The sequence below is a fragment of the Manis javanica genome, chromosome X, assembly GCF_040802235.1.
Source record: "Manis javanica isolate MJ-LG chromosome X, MJ_LKY, whole genome shotgun sequence".
NCBI lineage: Eukaryota > Metazoa > Chordata > Mammalia > Pholidota > Manidae > Manis > Manis javanica.
The window spans coordinates 39,715,891-39,734,882 of record NC_133174.1 but is presented as its reverse complement, the minus strand read 5'-3'; the positions used below and the strand labels follow the sequence as shown (position 1 = coordinate 39,734,882).

Below are 18,992 nucleotides of genomic sequence, written 5' to 3'. Positions count from 1 at the left end.
GTATCTTTATTTGCATAAGCTCAGTGAGAATCTGGTTTCCTTATAACAGGACCAATTAAAAACATTGGTTATGTTACCAAGGCTTTGACTGGAATGTCATACCTGAGAGACACGTGCATAAACTCAGATATGAACAGCTTTAAGGAACTAAGGTTGACTTTATAAAGCCAACAAAGCCCCTTGGAAGAACTGGCCTGGTACCTTGCTTACAAGGTTCCCAGCAGCCTTACCAGGTGAGTAAGGAAGGTCACTTCCTGGCAGGTGCAGGAACCTCAAAATGTCTCTGGGACCTCAAGAAGAGAGGGGACCAAATATACAGGTACTGCAGGCACAACCTGATGGCAAATCTGGCTTGGCTTTCTGGCCTCGAGAGGCCTTTAAAAGTCCAATCTGAAATTCCTTATAATAAGTTCCAGCAAAGCACATTTAAAAAATCCTATGTAATCAATTGCTCTTCTTGCTGCACTTATGGAAATAGTCAAGCCAAGTGTTAATTATTTTCTCAATCTAATTACTTCTAATAAAAATGAGGGTGATTTTAGAGAAAAGTATTGTTTCAATAATGCAGCTTTATCTATACTAAATCCTAATACTAGTCATTGGGACGTAGACTAGATCCAGAATTCTAGTTTCCCCAAAATATCTAGCTATGATTCTCCAGATGTTTTACTTTTCTCCCATCATTTCAATTAAAATTTTACTATTTCTAGTCCTCATATTCAGCCATGCATTCTTAATCTTGTCAAGTTGCTCCAAAAAGGAAAATCCAACTCCAGATGTTGCTACTTAACCTAATAACACTATTTGTTCTAGCTTGCCTAGAAGCCACAAAACTGCAAAGAGTAATAGAAATGGAACCTGGAATAAAGCACCAATCTTCCAACGCCCTCTCGACTGACCACTGATGGAGACCTAACTACACCCTTTATGCGCCCCCTCTCAGCATGAAGCAGCCAGAACGGTCGTTTCCCCTTTTCCCTAGCAGCAGCTAGGGTCTCTATCTTTAGAGGGGGGAATGAGACAGGGACCTTGAGCTTAGACAGAATAGGGTGAGGGCCTCTGGAAAAAGCAAGGCGGGATATTTGCAGTCAGAGCAATGCAACTACATGCAAGGAAACCCCCTACCAAAACTCTGTGTTAAACATTAAGCTCTAGAGTCATTCTTCAGTGAGATCAGTTAAAGCTCAAAAGGCCAGGAACAACTTGGCCTGGAATGTTTGAGTGTTCTGCAAATAAAGAAGGGTATCTCAGCATAACCCATGACTTCACTGTAAACAGCCCTAGCAAACATACAACAACCCAGCCCACCTTAGGAGCAGGGTAGGTAGTACAAGTCCACACCCTAAGCCCTCTCTTCACATTATCAAGGTATATGTGGCGTGGGAGACATCCTTCCTGCTTTAATAGATTATCCCAGAAATAGTCATGAAAGATTTCTCCGAGCTCTGCCATCTGATTGTGACGACAACCTGAAGCTTTTAGATCCCACCTCTGTTGCAGTTGCAGCTGCATTCATCCCACCGGTTCCTGGACTTGTCGGTGGAATGCAAAAAGAGATATCTAAGCTGTCTTGTGTATACAATAAGACAACGAATTTGACTGCTTCTGTATTATCTGAACACAATCAAGAGCTAGGAGAAATGTGAGTTGCAGTGCTTCAGAATCGTGCTACTATAGACTGTCTGCTGTTAAAAGAACATATGGGATGTGAACAGTTTCCAGGAACGTGTTGTTTTAATTTGTCTGATTTTTCTCAAACTATTCAAAATCAATTAGACAATATTCATCATCTTATTAATAAGTTTTCACAAATGCCTGGGTTACCTAACTGGTTTTCTTGGTTTCATAGGATATGGCTGGTAATTGTAGGTCTGCTTTTGTTATGTATCTGTATTCCTGTTCTGTTAATGTGTGTATGTAATTTAATTAGTAGTTTGTTAAAACCTATACATGGTTACATTACTCTACAAGAAGTTATGTCAAAGAAATCATCAGTCTTCTCATATTTTCTTCCTTTGCTACTTCTATAGCTTTTCTTTTTCCTTCCTTCCTAAATACAGCCCTTTACTAGAATGTGTGCCTCATACTTAAAATTACTGTGTATCATGATCCTTCCAGCTGATAAAGATACTTCAAGACATGTGTTGGACATAGAAGCCATGGGGCATAAATCTGCAAAGAAGCAAAAAGCTAACCTTTTCAAAGAATATTGCTTCTCTCTCACTTACCAACTTTACATCTCCCTGTATGGCCCTGGAAGATGGCTGGTTAGCCAGAGATGGGTAAGATTCCTCAAGGGAGGAACAACCTAAGACAGGCACAGTCGCAGGGGGGCCATCAGGTGAGAAATTGGGGGTCAACAGAGGTGAGGCTTAGAACCTCACCCCTCCAGTTTTGAGAGAAATCTTCACCCATGGCTGTTTTGTTGTCCTTGTCTAGCTCGGATCAATACCTAGTCAATAAGGTATGGACCTGACTGCCTACACTTGCCTTCCTACTGCACTAAACTCTACTTTCCATTTTTATTTTACATCATGAGATTTAAAAATATATTATCTTTTATGAAAAGTTAAAGTGTGTTAAAAGCTTTCTATTATAAGCTGTAATCTTTATTATGTCTACCTACTACTTAAACATTTTATTAAAAAAATAAGGGGGAAATGTGGGATTAATATAGAAATCAAGTATAGAAATCAAATGTATAATCATAGATGACTTGATTATTTTTCCTGTAATTCCTAATAAGTGATTAAGAACAGAACAAACAAGACCAAAACAGTTTTTGTGACCTAACTGCCCTTGCCATTGTTTGAATGCCATGTAAGATGTTGCACCCCAGGAGACTGGAGACTGCTGAGGATTAAGTTTAGAGTCAGTCAATGGTTGTCTATTAAGTTTCCCACACAGAATTCTATTGTTAATAACATGTATTTGCTCAATAAATATGAAGGGTGCTTTCTTAGCACCATTCTTGCACTGTTAAGCCTTGAATCCCCTGGCTGGTCCTTTCAGATCTTCCATATCTCATCGTGTCTCCTCCCTTATCTGCGGGTCAGAAGCAGGGAGGGACCAACATGCTATCTACAAAAAAATGCACTTTGGATATGCAGACTGATAAATTAAAAGAAAAGAGATAAAGATATATGATGAAACACTAATAACCAAATGAAAGCTAGAGTAGCTATATTTCAAACAAAGTAGATTTCATAGAAAGATTATTTTCACAAAGAGATATGATAAAGGATTCCCCAAGAAGACATAACAATCTAAAACATCAGTTTCAAAATTCATGAGGGAAAATCTAATAGGATCTGAAAAGAGAAATAGAGACATCCAGAGTTATTACTGGAGATATCAACACCTCTCTCATTAATTCACAGAATAAGTAGCCAGTAACTTACAAGACACTCATGAGAGAAATTAAAGAAGATACCAGTAAAAGGAAGCACATCGCATGCTCATGGATAGGAAGAATTAATATTGTCCAAATGGCCATCCTGCCTAAAGCAATATACAGATTCAATGTAATCTCTATCAAAATACCAACAGCATTCTTCAATGAACTAGAGAAAAGAGTTCTAAAATTCATATGGAACCACAAAAGACCCCAAATAGCCAAAGCAATCCTGAGAAGGAAGAATAAAGCAGGAGGGATTATGCTCCCCAACTTCAAGCTCTACTACAAAGCCATAGTAATCAAGACAGTTTGGTACTGGCACAAGAACGGATCCATAGACCAATGGAACAGACTACAGAGAGCTCAGATATAAACCCAAGCATATATGGTCAATTAATATATGATAAAGGAGCCATGGATATACAATGGAGAAATGACAGCCTCTTCAACAACTGGTGTTGGCAAAACTGGACAGCTACATGCAAGAGAATGAAACTGGATTATTGTCTAATCCCATACACAAAAGTAAACTCAAAATGGATCAAAGACCTGAATGTAAGTCATGAAATCATAGAACTCTTAGAAGAAAACATAGGCAAAAATCCCTTGAATATAAACATGAGCAACTTTTTCCTGAATGCATCTCCTCAGGCAAGAGAACCAAAATAAAAAATGGGACTACATCATGCTAAAAATCTTCTCTACAGCAAAGGACAACATCAGCAGAATAAAAAGGCATCCTACACTATGGGAGAATATATTTGTAAATGACATATCTGACAAGGGGTTAATATCCAAAATATATAAAGAACTCACATGCCTCAACACCCAAAAAGCAAATAACCCTATTAAAAAGTGGGCAGAGGATATGAACAGACACTTATCCAAAGAAGAAATTCAAATGGCCAACAGGCAAATGAAAAGATGCTCCACATCACTATTTATCAGGGAAATGCAAATTAAAACCACAATCAGATATCACCTCACACCAGTTAGGATGGCCACCATCCAAAAGACTAGGGACAACAAATGCTGGTGAGGATGCAAAGAAAGTGGAACCCTCCTACACTGCTGGTGGGAATGTAAACTAGTTCACTATTATGGAAAGCAGTATGGAGGTTCCTTAAAAAACTAAAAATAGAAATACCATTTGACCTGGAAATTCCACTCCTAGGAATTTACCCTAAGAATGCAGCAGCCCAGTTTGAAAAAGACATATGCACCCCTGTGTTTATCACAGCACTATTTACAATAGCCAAGAAATGGAAGCAACCTAAGTGTCCATAAGTAGATGAATGGATAAAGAAGATGTGATGCATATACACAATGGAATATTATTCAGCCATAAGAAAAAAACAAATCCTATCATTTGCAACAACATGGAGGGAGCTAGAGGGTATTATGCTCAGTGAAATAAGCCAGGTGGAGAAAGACAAGTACCAAATGATTTCACTCATATGTGGAGTATAAAAACAAAGAAAAAACTGAAGGAACAGAACACAGCAGACTCACAGAACACAAGGATGGACTAACAGTTACCAAAGGGAAAGGGACTGGGGAGGGTGGGTGGGAAGAGAGGGATAAGGGGAATAAGGAGCATTACGATTAGCATACATAACATGGGGGGCACGGGGAAGGCAGAATAGCACAGAGAAGACAAGTAGTGACTTTATAGCATCTTACTACACTGATGGACAGTGACTGTAATGGGGTTAAGTGGTGGGGACTTGATAATGCGGGGAATCTAGTAACCACAGTGTTGCTCATGTGAGTGTATATAAATGATACCAAAAAAAAAAAAAGTAGCCAGAAATCAGTAAGGGTATAATGACCTGAGTAGCACTGTCAACTAAATTGACATAGTGGACATTTATGGAACATTCCACCAAACAACAGCAGATTATGCATTCTTCTCACATGTACATAGAGTATTCACCAAGATAGTATATATTCTGTTCCATAAAACAAACCTAGCCAGTTAAAGAAATGCCAGACCATAACAGCATTAATCTAGAAATCAATAACAGAAAACACATCTGGATAATCTTCAAATGTTTGGAAATTAAACAATATATTTCTAAATAATCCATGGATCAAATGAAAAGTCTCAAGGGAAACTAAGAAATATTCTGAACTACATCACGGGTCAATACACTGTCTCAATAAAGGGCCAGATAGGAAATATTTTAGGCTTTGGGGGCCACACTGCCTTACATTTTCAGTGTTTACAGTGACTTTATAGAAGTATTCTGAATAATGAGAACCAACTGTATTAGAAAAGAGGAAGTATCTAAAAACAGTAAACTAAGCTTAAACCTTAAGAAACTAGAGAAAAAACAGATCAAATCTAAAGCAAGTGAAAGTAAGGGAATACTAAATAGTTGAGCAGAAATCAATGAAACCGAAGAGACATATAATACAGAAAATCAATGAAACAGATACTCGCCTCTTTGAAATTATCAATAAAAAGATAAATCTCTATCCAGGCTGATAGGAAAGGGAGAGGACTCATATTATGAATAGCAGGAATGTAAGTGGGTCATCACTACTGATACAGACAGTAAGTACTATAAACAACTCTATGCCCATAAATTTGATAACTTAGATGAAATCAAACAATTCCCTGAAACACAAAAACTATCAAAACTCACTCAAGAAAAATATAGCTTCAAGAGCCCTACATATAATAAAGTAATTAAAGTTATACCTTAATATCTCCCCCCAAAATCTATGGACCCAGATGGTTTCACAGGTGAGTGCTACTACACATTTAAGGAAGAAATGATACCAACTCTCTACTATCTCTTCAAGATTATACAAGAGGAAGGACACATCCCAACTTATTTTATGAGGCCAGCATTATTCTAATATCAAGTCAGACAAAAATATTACAAGAAAACTACAGACCAATGTCCCTCATGAACAAAGGTGCAAAAAATCCTAAATAAAATATAAGCAAATCAAATCTGGCAATATATTAAAGAGAGAATACATTATGATTAGGGAAGTTCATCTCAGGAATACAAGGCTGGTTCAACATTGAAAATCATCAAAAGTTACTAGATTAAATGACTAAGTAATAAAAAACATATGGCCATCTCAATAAATACAGAAAAAGCATTCAACATCCATGCATTAAAAATTTTTTTTAACTTGGAACAAAATGAATTTCCTTTAGCCTAATAAAATGAAAAACCTACAACCAACATCATTCTTAATAGTGAGACTGAACACTTTCACCCTAATATCAGCAATAGGGCAAGATATCCTCTTCTCATTATTCTATATAATATCATAGTGGAAGTCCTGGTCAGAATAATAATGAAGAAAAAGAAATAAAAGGCATGTCAAAGGGACAGAAGAACCAACATAGAAGAGCTCCCAATGGCTAAAACTGGAACAATTTGACAGTACTGGATTATAACCAAAGAATAAAATACTTATCCATGAGTCCCTACTGACAGAAATAAATGACTGGATCAATGAGTGGGGGAGAAGGGACAAATCTTTCCTACAGAAGAATTCCAAATAATGTATGTAGATGCTACCTTCTCCAGGAGGTAGAGCTTAATTCCCCTCTCCTTGAATGTAGGCTACTCTTAGTGATTGAACTTCCAAAGGACAGAATATGGAAAGAGAAAAGTAGGAACGTAACACTGGGACACCTGGCAAATACCACCTGAATCAAGTCATTAAGTTCAACATCACCAGCAATAAGTCATGTTCATATCATGTGCTCCCTGATGTGACGTGATGAAAAGGGCACTTCATCTCTTCCCCCAAGCTATAACTGCAGTATGATCAGAGAAAATATCAGATGAACCCAAACTGAGGAACATTCTATGAAATAACTTACCAGTATTGTTACAGTATTTCAAGATTATGAAAAACAAGGAAAGACTAAGGAACTGTCACACATTGCTTGGAGAGTAAGGAGACATGGCAACTAAGTGCAGTGTGGGATCTTGGATTGAATTCTGTAACAGAAAAAGGACCTAAGTGGAAAAACTAGTGAAATATGAATAAAGTTAATAGTTTAAGGTAATAGTCTTTTACCTTAAGTAAATTTCTTAGTTTTCTTTTTTTACTTTCATCCCTGTGACTAATTAATTTTATGATTGGAAATCTGTACCTCTTTATCCCCATCACTTATTTCACCCACCTCCAAACCCCCCTCCCCTAATGGTAACCACCAGTCCATTCTCTGTATTTAAGTCTATTTCTGTTTTACTTGTTTATTCATTTATTTTGTTTTTTTGATTCCACATGTAAGTTAAATCATATGGTATTTGTCTTTTTTCACTTCACATAATACCCTCTAGGTTCATCCATGTTGTTACAAATGGCAAAATTTCATTCATTTTCATGGCTGAGTAATATTCTATTGTGTACATGTACCACATCTTTATCCATTCACATATTGGTGGACACTTAGGTTGCTCCCATACCTTGGCTCTTGTAAATAATGCTGCAATCATTTTCTTAGTTTTGACAAATGTACCATGGTTAACATGAAGGGAAGCTGGATAAAGGTATATGGAAATTCTCTATACTACCTTTACAATTTTTTTGTAAATCTAGAATTGTTCCAATATAAAAAGTTTATTTAAAAAATATAAATAAATGGGAGAAAATATTTCCTAATCTTATATCTGATAGGAGGTCAATATCTAAAACATATAAAGAACTCATATAATACAGTAGAAAAACAACAAAATGATCCAATTAAAAAATTAGCAGAGTATTTGAACAGACATTTCTTACAAGAAGACATACAAATGGCCAACAGACACATGAAAAGGTGCTCAACATCTCTCATAATCAGGAAAATGCAAATCAAAACCACAGTGAGGTATCTCCTCACACCCGTTAGAATGGCTATAATCAAAAAGAGAAGAAATAACAAGGTTGGGAAAGATGTGGAGAAAAGGGAACTCTTTTGCATTGTTGGTGGAAATGTAAATGGAGGTTTCTCAAAACATTAAAAATAAAACTACCGTATGGTCCAGCAATTCCACTTCTGGGTATTTATCCAAAGAAAATGAAAACACTAACTTGCTATATGAACCCACATGTTCACTGCAGCATCATTTACAATAGGTAAGACATGGAAGCAAACAACCTGAGTGTCCATTGATGAACGGGTAAAGAAAATGTGGTGTACACACACACACAGGAATATTAACCATAGAAAAGAAGGAAATCTTGCCAATTGTGACAACACAGATGAACTTTAGAGCATTATGCTTGTGAAATAAGACACAGAAAGACAAATACCAAATGATCTCACATATATGTAGAATCTAAAAAAACAAAAAAATGAGCGCAAAGATACAGAGAACAAAATAATGGTCACCAGAGGCAGGGAGCAGGTGAAATGTGTGAAGGGGGTCAAAGGTACAAACTTCCAGTATAAGATAAGTGCAAAGTCATGGAGATGTAATATACAGCATGGTAACTATAGTTAATAATACTGTATTGCATATTTGAAAGAATAAACCTTAAAAGTTCTCTTCACAAGAAAAAAATTTGTAACTATGTATGGTGACATGTTAACTAGACTTATTGTGGTGATCATTTCACGATATATACAAATACAGAATCATTATGTTGTGTGCCTGAACCTAATGTAATGTTGCATGTCAATAATGCCTCAAAAACAAAATGCCTAGTAGCTTCTCACCTCAGACTAGAAGCCAAAGTCTACAGTGGCCTGCAAGTCCCCACATTATCTGAGTCCTCTACTACTTCTCAAACCCCATCTACTATGTTTGAATAAGTGAATGAATGGCCTCTAAAACAAAGGAACCCAAGTGTGGTAAATCATCAGAACCATTTAGGGGACTTTAAAAAAAATGCATATTCCAGGGGTATATGTCTCAGAATTTTTTAATCCATTTTTTTGGGGGGGGAGTTAGAAATTAGTATTTTTAAAAGCACCCTAGATGGTTTTGAGGATTGGCCAGGTTTAGAAGATTCTCAAGATGGAAAACACAATGTATTCTGTCATAAAGGAGTCAAAGCTTAACTAATTGAAAGTAACTGCTACTCCTTTAACCAAAGAGGAAATTTAGAGACTCTGAGGTATAAACTATTTGAAATACAACTGTATGTGTGGGAGTGCTACTGGCATCCAGTGGGTAGAGGCTAGGGACAGTGCTAAACACCCTACAGTGTTCACAACAAAAACAAAGAACTGTCTGTCCTAAAGTGTCAACAGCACTGAGGCTGAGAAACCCTCCTTAGAATGACGATGGCCACTTTTAGATAAGGACTCAATCCACCCCACTTCTGCTGGAATATCTCCACTGACTGATCTCCACATCAATCAATGCACTATTGGGCAGCTTAAATTTTTCCCCAAATTCCAAACATTATAGAAAAGTTTAAAGAATAGTATAATCATTCATTTGCCCTTCACCTACACCTATCAAATGTTAACATTTGGACATCTTTGCTTTATCACGTGCTACACACCATCTGTGTGCACACACACACATGCTTTGTTTTTGTTTTGCTGAGCCACTTGAAAGTAGCACACACCATGATACCTCAGCATACATTTCCTACATAACCGCAATACCATCATCATACTTAAAGGACACTAGCAATAATTCCATAATAGCATCCCCAAACTCCTCCGGTTTTCCCAAAAAATGTCTTTTACAGCTTTATAGCTCAACCCATCCCAATCCAAGATCCAATCAAGGTTCATTTACTGCATTTTATTGTTTGTTTTAGTCCAGAATAGTCCCCCATCACTTTTGTTTATTTTCTAGGAATGTTTGAAGAATCCTGGCCAGTTGTCTGACAGAATGTCTTTGATTTTGGATTTGAGTCATTGTTTCCTCATGGTGTCATTTAACATGTCCCTAGATTTCCTTTCTTTCCTATAAACTAAAAGTTAAGTCTTGGCTTGATTATATTCAGGTTAAGTTTTTCTTGGCGAGAATACTTCATAGGTGATGTTGTGTATTTCTCACTGCATCACATCAGAAGAAATGCATGTTAGTCTGTCCTGCCATCAATGATGCCAAGTTTGATTGGGGTATCACCAAATCTCTCCCATAAAGGTACATTTCACCTTGAAACTAGAATGTATAAATATACTACTTCTTAGCAACTTTTACCCCAATAGTTTTGGCATACACTGATAATTTTTGCCTGAATTATTAATCAGGTGTTGGAAAATAGTGAATTCCAAAGTCTATCATTCCTTCTCCATTTATTAACTCACAGTACCCTGTAAAGAGCAGAAGAGCTTTCCTTTATTTCCTCCTCCCTACTCTTGTATTATCAGTATGATGCATGGATTTCTGTTGTTTTTAAATGAGTTCCCTTCGTTACTCTTTCTGATGCTCAAATTATCCCAAATTTGGTCAGCAGAAACTGCTTGAAGCTGGCTCCTGTGACCTTTTGACATGATCTCATTAGTCTTTGAGTACCTCCTAGGGTTATCTCTGGTTTTAGAAGTTATTTATATGTTTATTTGAAGTTCCTGTAACATCTGCCTATTGGTTTTGATTGTAGTTTTTGCAGTGAGAACATTTTACTCCTTCCATGTGGAATGTTGTTACTTAAACACAATTATTATAATGGAGATGGAGCAATTCTATGAAACCACTTACCTAACATCACATGAGTACCTAAATCATTACTTTAGACCTACTCATATGCTCACTTCATCCCTAAGCCTCACACTTTAGGATGTCCATTACACTTATTACTTGATTCAAATTCTGAAAACTGCTTAGAATTTAAAGGTTCGTTTTCAAGGTTCCATCAGAATGTTCCCATGTCAAAAGAGTTGCAACAGAGGAGCCAGGTCACAATTTTCTATGTATAATCTACAGCAGATTCCTACACTGGATTGGAGCAAGTCCTTGACACTACTAAAATAACCACAAAGGGATATGAAATACTATATTAATATGTAATGGCTGAGTCAGACCCAGCATTAGTTATTAAAATTATCCTAACAACCCTCCAACATTTTGCTACAGCTTTAGCAGTTTATTATAATTTATATATAAAGAGCATGTAAATGCAGATATGCCCCCTTTGTAGGGTATACCCAATCAACATTGGGTATTACTGTACATACCTGCTCAGGCAGTCAGGACAAGTTTAAGCCTTGAGCAAACAACGTCTCTACTCTGACAGATAAATAGAACTCTGTCCTCTATAATCTGTATACTTTCAAATACTTATAGGCAGACAGCAACTCTTCAGGAGAGTACATGAACTGTGGTACATGTCTCTGTTTGCAGACATATTCCCAGTATCTGAAATTGATTGCTGGCATCTGCCCAGTGAGGAAGACAATTCTACTTATGCATGGGAAGTTAATCAATCATATTAAACATATAAAATAGTATACCATTTTATTTATATTTCTTATTTCTTTTCCAGTATGGTCAAAGCACACTGAAGGCAGGAATAATCCTTATCAACTTCTTTGTAACTCTGGGCAGAGAGAATGAAACTGTCCCTCACTATAGTACAATAATCCAACAATAATAAAATAAGAATTTAAAAAAGTAATAATTAAAAATAATATAATACATAATAAAATGTGACTTTCAAATACTAAGATGATGGATTACCAAAAAACCCCCCTAATGCCTAACTTCTAGTTTGAGTTTTTTGAATGATATGAACTTTTGATATTTCTTAATACTAAGAGGAAAAACAGAACAAATGAGAAAGAGAAGGCAATGTAAGAGAAACACTAATGGCAAGAGTAAATCTAATCAGCATATCAAGAGAATAACTGCAAAAATACACCAATCATCCAGAAGGTACCTTTGTTCAGAAGAGGAAGGAAGTCAGGTGCTTTCTCCTGAAAAACCCTTTGGGCATCCTCAGCTTTCATCCATACTTCCTTTGTCTGAACTAGGAAAAAGCCTTTAATGACCATCTGTAGAAAATAAAATTTCATTTAGATTTTAAGATGAACTTCTTTGTTTTAGTTATGATTCTAATTCAAGGCATTTGCTATAACAAAGTTTCATATATACAAGAGTCTTTCTTCCAGATGGGTGCTTCTGTTTAAGAATTAATACTGTAATGCCTGCCATGAAGATTAAGGGTCAAATAAATGTGAATTATCCCTGAAAATATAAAACAATTAAAAAATGTTTTTGACTGAAACTAACAGATGGAAGCTTTAGTTTGGTACTGCTGCAATGTCCAATGAGAAGAGAATGGTTAAGTAAATTAGGGTACATTTACACAATGAAATATAACAAATAATAAAAATGGGAAAGCATATTTAATGATGTTAATTTTAAAAAGCACGATACAAACACATACAGTATAGCCCAATAATGACAGACTACATTTATGGAGCACTTACTATGTGCCAGGCAGTTTTATGCACTTTACATGTATAACACATTTAACCCTCATATGAGGTAGGCACTATTGTTACCGTCATTTTACAGATTAAAAAACTAGGGCACTGAGTGATTAAGGAACTTGCCCAAGGTCATATAACTATTAACCAACAGAACTGTGATGCAAACCCAATTAATCTGATTATAGGCTACATCAATTTAAAATTATTCCTAAAAAGACTATTCAAGATACATTATGGATAATTTTTAAACTTATTTCTACAGTTCTCTAGAGTACACATGAATTTTGAAAATAATTATGAAAGTAGTTTGCTAGAACACAAAGTCATTCAACCACCTAATTTTTTTTTTGCAAAGCCTATTGGGTTTTTAACTATAGAAGTAACATATATGCTCAACACAGACCTGAAAAATAGAAATAAAGAAATGTCAACCAAGGTGCTACCACTCAAAGATGCCACTCCCAATAAGTATATTTCTTTTCACCCTTCATTTTTCTTTTCTCCCATTACAGAAATAGTGTATGTTCATTATAAAGTCCACAGAACTGCAAAAAAGAAAACCCTGCTCTTAATCTACTTCCTAAGAATAATCACAACTTAATATTTCAGTATATGTAACTTTCCAGACTTATTCTACTCAAGGAAAAAATCAGAAACTTGCATAATGTTCTATGAATTTTCACTACTTGGCTGTGAACACTTCCCCAGTATTCTACTATAAATCAGTTTTAATGGCTGATAGTATTTTGTGCTATGGCTACACTATTCCATACTATTGCATCAAATTGATTCAAACTCAAATCCTTTTTCAGAGCCCTCAGTGCTGCCCCAGAAAAAAGAAACATACATAAAAAAGTAGCACAAAATTACATGGACATTACTGCCAGATGATGACTGCAAAGTTACTTAAAATATCAGAAAAAATCTGACATCTGTTTCTAATTTTCCAGACTGCTCATTACCACTCATTTTATAGTCAGACACATAAACTGATAAAAGATGATTAATTCAAAATACCATTACCTAAAAACAAATAATAAACTTTGTAACTATACCCATGTTGATATTTCACTGCAGATATGTGAAGAGACTCTTTCATGAAGATTTTTCTATTTTTAAAGACTTGTAAATAGTGGTAAATACCCAACTTAAATTATGCAGTACTTTACTACCAAGCAATTCTCACACTTTACTCTCATTTATTCTGTGCCTATCTGTGATGTATGTACAAGGAAGAGAGGAATCTGATTTTTAGGTGAGAAAACTGAGGTCCAGTAACTCCCTTGACTCCCTATGGAATGTGCTTTCTGCTTTACCCAGCTTTTCTGGATTTCTACCTCTCAAGTTTTACACTTCCTTTCCCCAAAAATATCATTATATGTCTAACTTATAAAAACAATGTGGAACAAAATTCTGTGATACTTCAGGGGTTTCAGAAAATCAGAGCTAGCAATCATGGTTCCAGTCTAAGCTGTCCTAAGATATTTGTGTTATGCTTTGAGAAAGACTCAAGTTTTTTTTTCATCTCAGAATTAACTAGCTTCTACATATATTTTCCTGGGAACTCGAGCTTCATTTTTTAAAAAATATGTAATTGCTCTCTTACTATGTAAGTCACTGGTTTTTCAGCACGTTTTCATATGTACTTGGCATTTTCTTCTTTTTGTTCTCTTTTCATTCCTTAATTCTGTGTTTTCAAAATTAGGGTAACTCTACCCAAAGTCTCAGGGTTTTTCCTTCTAGGCTGGAGGGCAGTATCTGCCTTTACTCTCTGCACTTTCAGTCACATTCCTGCTCCACCAGGCATTCACCAGGTTTCCCTTACCACTGAGGCAGCATAGTGGCATTGTGCTTAAGGGTTGAGATGGTGGCCTAGATTTAAATCATGGCTCTGCTATTTGGCAGCTGAGTGACCTTTTGCAAATTACTTACCCTCTCTGTGGCTCATTTTCCTTATCTGAAAAAAGGGGAATAACGGCATTTATTTTATAGGTTATTATTAAGTGAGTTAATTCACTTAAATCCCTCACAACAGTACCTGGCATATAATACATACCATGTTAAGTGTTAGCTGTTATTACTATTGTTATTGTGGGATTTTTGTTTTAAATTATTTTGTAATCCAGAAGGACATCTAAAGAACATCAGTTCCCTGGATTCAAAAAGCCATTTCGCACATCAGATACCAAAAGTTAAAAAGTCAAGATCATCTGATGGCTCATGAAGATGGTGTTTGTTTTGATGGCTTTATTCTTTAAATATGTTATACATTCTTTATGTCCACTCCTTGTTACCTACCAAATTGCAGTTTCATGTGAATAATGACATCTTTTCAAAGCTGTATGTAGATTTTTAAAAAATCATTACATAGTATAATAAAAATATTTATCTCTCAGATGTTGGATTAACATGTGATTAGATAGCTCAAAGGCCAGAAGCATTTTTTCTATATCTTACCAGATCCATAGCATGTTACTTATCAGATTTGCATAATCAAAAAACAAAATATCAAAGTCTTAAAATTATACTTCAGCTTCTGTTGTTTTGAGAAACAGACCTTAGATATACTTTGCATATTTCAGACATGGGTTTTTCTACATTGTAAAATGTATAGTTACAGAGAGAGAGTCATTTTTAGTTTTTTTTTCCCTAAAATCATCCCTTTTGACAGAACTTTTAAAACCTAAAAAATCCAAAGAGACTTGATGAGTTTTCCATTCACTTCTCTAGTTCTGGAAATTTGATTTTTAAATTCAAGCAGACTCCTCCTGAAGAACATCTGATTAATGGATAATCACTATGTCCTACTGCTGCCTCCCCACTGGAGCACCAAACAACACAGAGCCCACAACTTCTGCTACCCCAGCTCCCACTGTTCTTCTGCACCAATCTCCCCTTCATGGCAATAGAGCAAAAGAAAATAAGGAAAGTAACATGGAAGTTGTTCTCAGTCACAAGGGAGTCCAGAAGCTATCTTCCTAAATGTCTTTCCCACCCCCTAACCAACTAAAACTCCCAATAAATTTCCCCATTAAATAACTGTAAAAATTCATGCTTTACTATGGAGTCCTAACTTTTGTGAGCTTCCACGGAAATCATTTATTAGAAAGAATGGGAGTTGAGGGCAGAGAATTTTGTGTATGTATCTTCAGCCCCAGCATATACTATATTTCATCAGCTCTAAGTTGCCATCATTATAAGATGCCATACATTATAAGATGTATTTCAGATAAGCAAAAATGTGGAAAATAGATGTGCATCTATAATCAATGAAATGGTAACAGAATAGCTTGTAAATAAGTTTTTAATATATGCTCACTGAATTGAATTATATCCTTTAAAAGTTTCTTTGGGAAAGTATTTTGAGGCCCAAGCAATCATCTTACAGATAGCTCTATAGGGGGCAGAGGACTATAACTTAAGGATTGGTTGTGTTTCCAACTAGGTGTATGTCTGTTTCTCTTCTCTTTCTCCTTACCTCATCAATTAGTTTCCTGGCATTTGCAATAGTATAATCACCAGCAAATAGCACCACTAAGCATGATTCATCACTGCTCTTCTGTCTCTGACCCCGGGATACTGGAACAATACTTCTATTGGCTTCTGTGGAAATGCGGACAGCTTTGAGCTCTTCGATAGTAGGCAGAAGAACATGGTCCTGAACTACAGTGTCCTCTGGAAGGAGGCTCCAGTTGCATTCTTCTGACACAGGTGTAAAGTCATGAATGTCACTCCAGGTATTATTGAAGATGCTGAGCCCTGCATCTTTGAACTGGAAAGCTAATTCAGGGTAATACCATTGAAAACAGCCAAACTTGATATTTGTGGAAGACTCAATAATGGGTTGAGTGGCACAGCACAAAAAGACTTCCAGCTTTCTGCAATCGCGCACACGAAACTGTTGGCAGGCTAATGCACACTTGCAATCTCTGCAATTCCGGAAAAACACACTGCCTTTCACGGGTCCCATGAAAATTATGCAGTTAGTACAGTCATCAATAGTAATTGTAGCAGAGTGGTCAAAAATATAGATGCTACAGTTCTCACAATCTTGAATGAGAAACTGTTGCCCTGCCACTTTCCCGGGTAAGCGACCTACTGTCTCATCCTTCAGTCCACTGAACATGTAATCTTTAGGATCAACCTGTAGGGACAAAATACAGACCTTAAGTATTATCAATATTATTCAACAAATATTCATTGTCTCTTGGGTGCTAGGTACAATTCTTAGTGCTAAAGTCGTATGCTCCTATTCTCACTGACTTTACAACATAGTAAGAAAATGGAACAGGACAAATTTTGTTTAAAATAAATAAAAGGCATGAGAGGAAAAAAGGGCCAGAAACTGTTTTAGATAAAGGACTCAAGGACACATCAACCAAACAATGTGTGGGTGTTTTTTGGATACTGTTTCAACTTACCAGCTGAAAAGAAACCTACTTTCTTGAAACAACTGGGGAAATTCTCACACATACACACAAGATATTGGTTGATATTACAGACTATTTCAGCTCTAGCCCTTTTTCTTCTTCTAATGCTTAGTTCACTTTAAAATTCACTTTCAAAACAACTTCTGCTTCTTTAAAAACTTCTGAAATTGGAAATACACCCAAATTGAAATATATTTCTTTATCCTTCCATAAATTGATGCATGGGTCTTAGTTTCTAAACCACAACTGATTTCTGCAATATGCTACAGAAAATAGAAGAACCTGAAGGCACAAAACCCACCCACTGTATGTCAGAACTTGCATCTACAAATTTAATTCAAACATTTACTGAGCTATTTCTACAATGTAATTTTTAAATTTCACCATTTCCATCTTTAGATATTCTAAGCTGAAGTTCACATAATTTTTTAAACAGTGTGCCTGGAATCTGTCACATTATTTTTTTAAATTTAAACTGACCTCTTAAAATATAGTCACTAAAAGGCCATCTTGATATTTCCAAATTACTTTTGAATGTACTTGAACTGTTTTGCTGTTTTGTAAATATTACATTTCAAGCAAAATTATTCATGCACTTGGAAACAAGTTCCCAAAGATACAGTATATAAAAAATTGATTATTCGATTATTTACAAAGGAAAACTTAATCATCTTAATCATTAGTAAGCTAAAGTGACTTATTCAGGATTGCACAATAAATGTACTTATCCAGTTATATATAATGTACTAGAAGGAGTGCCAGACTACAGCATGAGGCAATAAAGGAGGAACTTATTTTCCAATTTCAATTTTGTCACCTATGAGCAACATGATCTTGAAAAAGGCACTTTAACTTTCTGGATCTCCAGTCATTCAACCAACACTGAACACCCAATATGAGCCATCATTTTAGGTACCGGAATGAATATGACCAGCTGTTGCCATAAAAGAAGTAAACATTAACCTAAATAGATGATTTAAAAACAACCTGGCTATGTAATAAGAGATGTCCAGAATATTCTGGAAACACAGATGAAGGACACCAGGGGTAGGGGAGATAGGGGTGTAAGATTTCCTGTACAAAGAGAGAATGAATAAGCTGTAGTTCACTGGGTAAAAGGGGTGGGAGTAAAGGATTCTCCCTACCCACATCAGGCAAAAGTGAAAGAATGAACAAAATAAAACTCTTCAAGGGAGTATGAGGAAAACAGGAAGTTATTTGTTGTTACCAGTGATACTGGAATGGGAGCAGATGAAGCTAGAGGTAGGCATGGGACGTACTATAAAGGTCAGAAGCTACCCATGAGCAATATGGTACCACAGAAGGATTTAAATAAGCAAAATGTACATTTCAGGAAGATTATTCTAATAAGAATAAGGAAAAGTGGAGCATGGATCTAAGAGGCTGGAGCAATCAGAAAGGACTGGGAGTAGAGCAGTGGTTAGTAGGGAAGAGGAAGATGCAATGACTTTGAGAAATAATGAAGAAGTAGACTGCAGATTTGGTAATTCAATGACTGTAGGAGGTAAGACAAGGATGGGTCAAAAATGATCTCTAGTTCTCTACCAGTGTTTTTCAACTTTGTTGACCACAAACCATATTAGTTAGTTCTTCAGCACAGTCCAGTACACATACTTACGAGTATCTGTGCACATACACATGCCAATGAAATAAAAGCTTCACAAAATAATACTTACCCTTATTTTGTGTTAAGCCTTACAATATTATCTATAATTACACCCACAGGTTTGATAAAACACTTCTGTGGTTTATGTGATTAATGTTGGTAGTTCAACAACCAAAA

At 35.9% G+C, this 18,992-nt stretch overlaps 1 protein-coding gene across 5 annotated transcripts in view; it reads right to left on the bottom strand.

Annotated features, from left to right (window-relative positions):
- RP2 (RP2 activator of ARL3 GTPase) overlaps positions 1-18,992 on the bottom strand; it is a 95,434-nt gene that overhangs the window by 54,678 nt on the left and 21,764 nt on the right. For all 5 annotated transcript variants that reach the window (XR_001853642.3, XM_017664170.3, XM_017664171.3 and 2 more), the window contains exons 2-3: positions 16,237-16,902; positions 12,203-12,317 (exon numbers count right to left, since the gene is read on the bottom strand). Coding sequence is in view for 4 of the 5 variants with exons in the window: in XM_017664170.3 (XP_017519659.1) it covers positions 12,203-12,317; positions 16,237-16,902 (781 nt within the window). In the remaining variant the exon portion in view is untranslated. The remainder of the gene's footprint in view (positions 1-12,202; positions 12,318-16,236; positions 16,903-18,992) is intronic.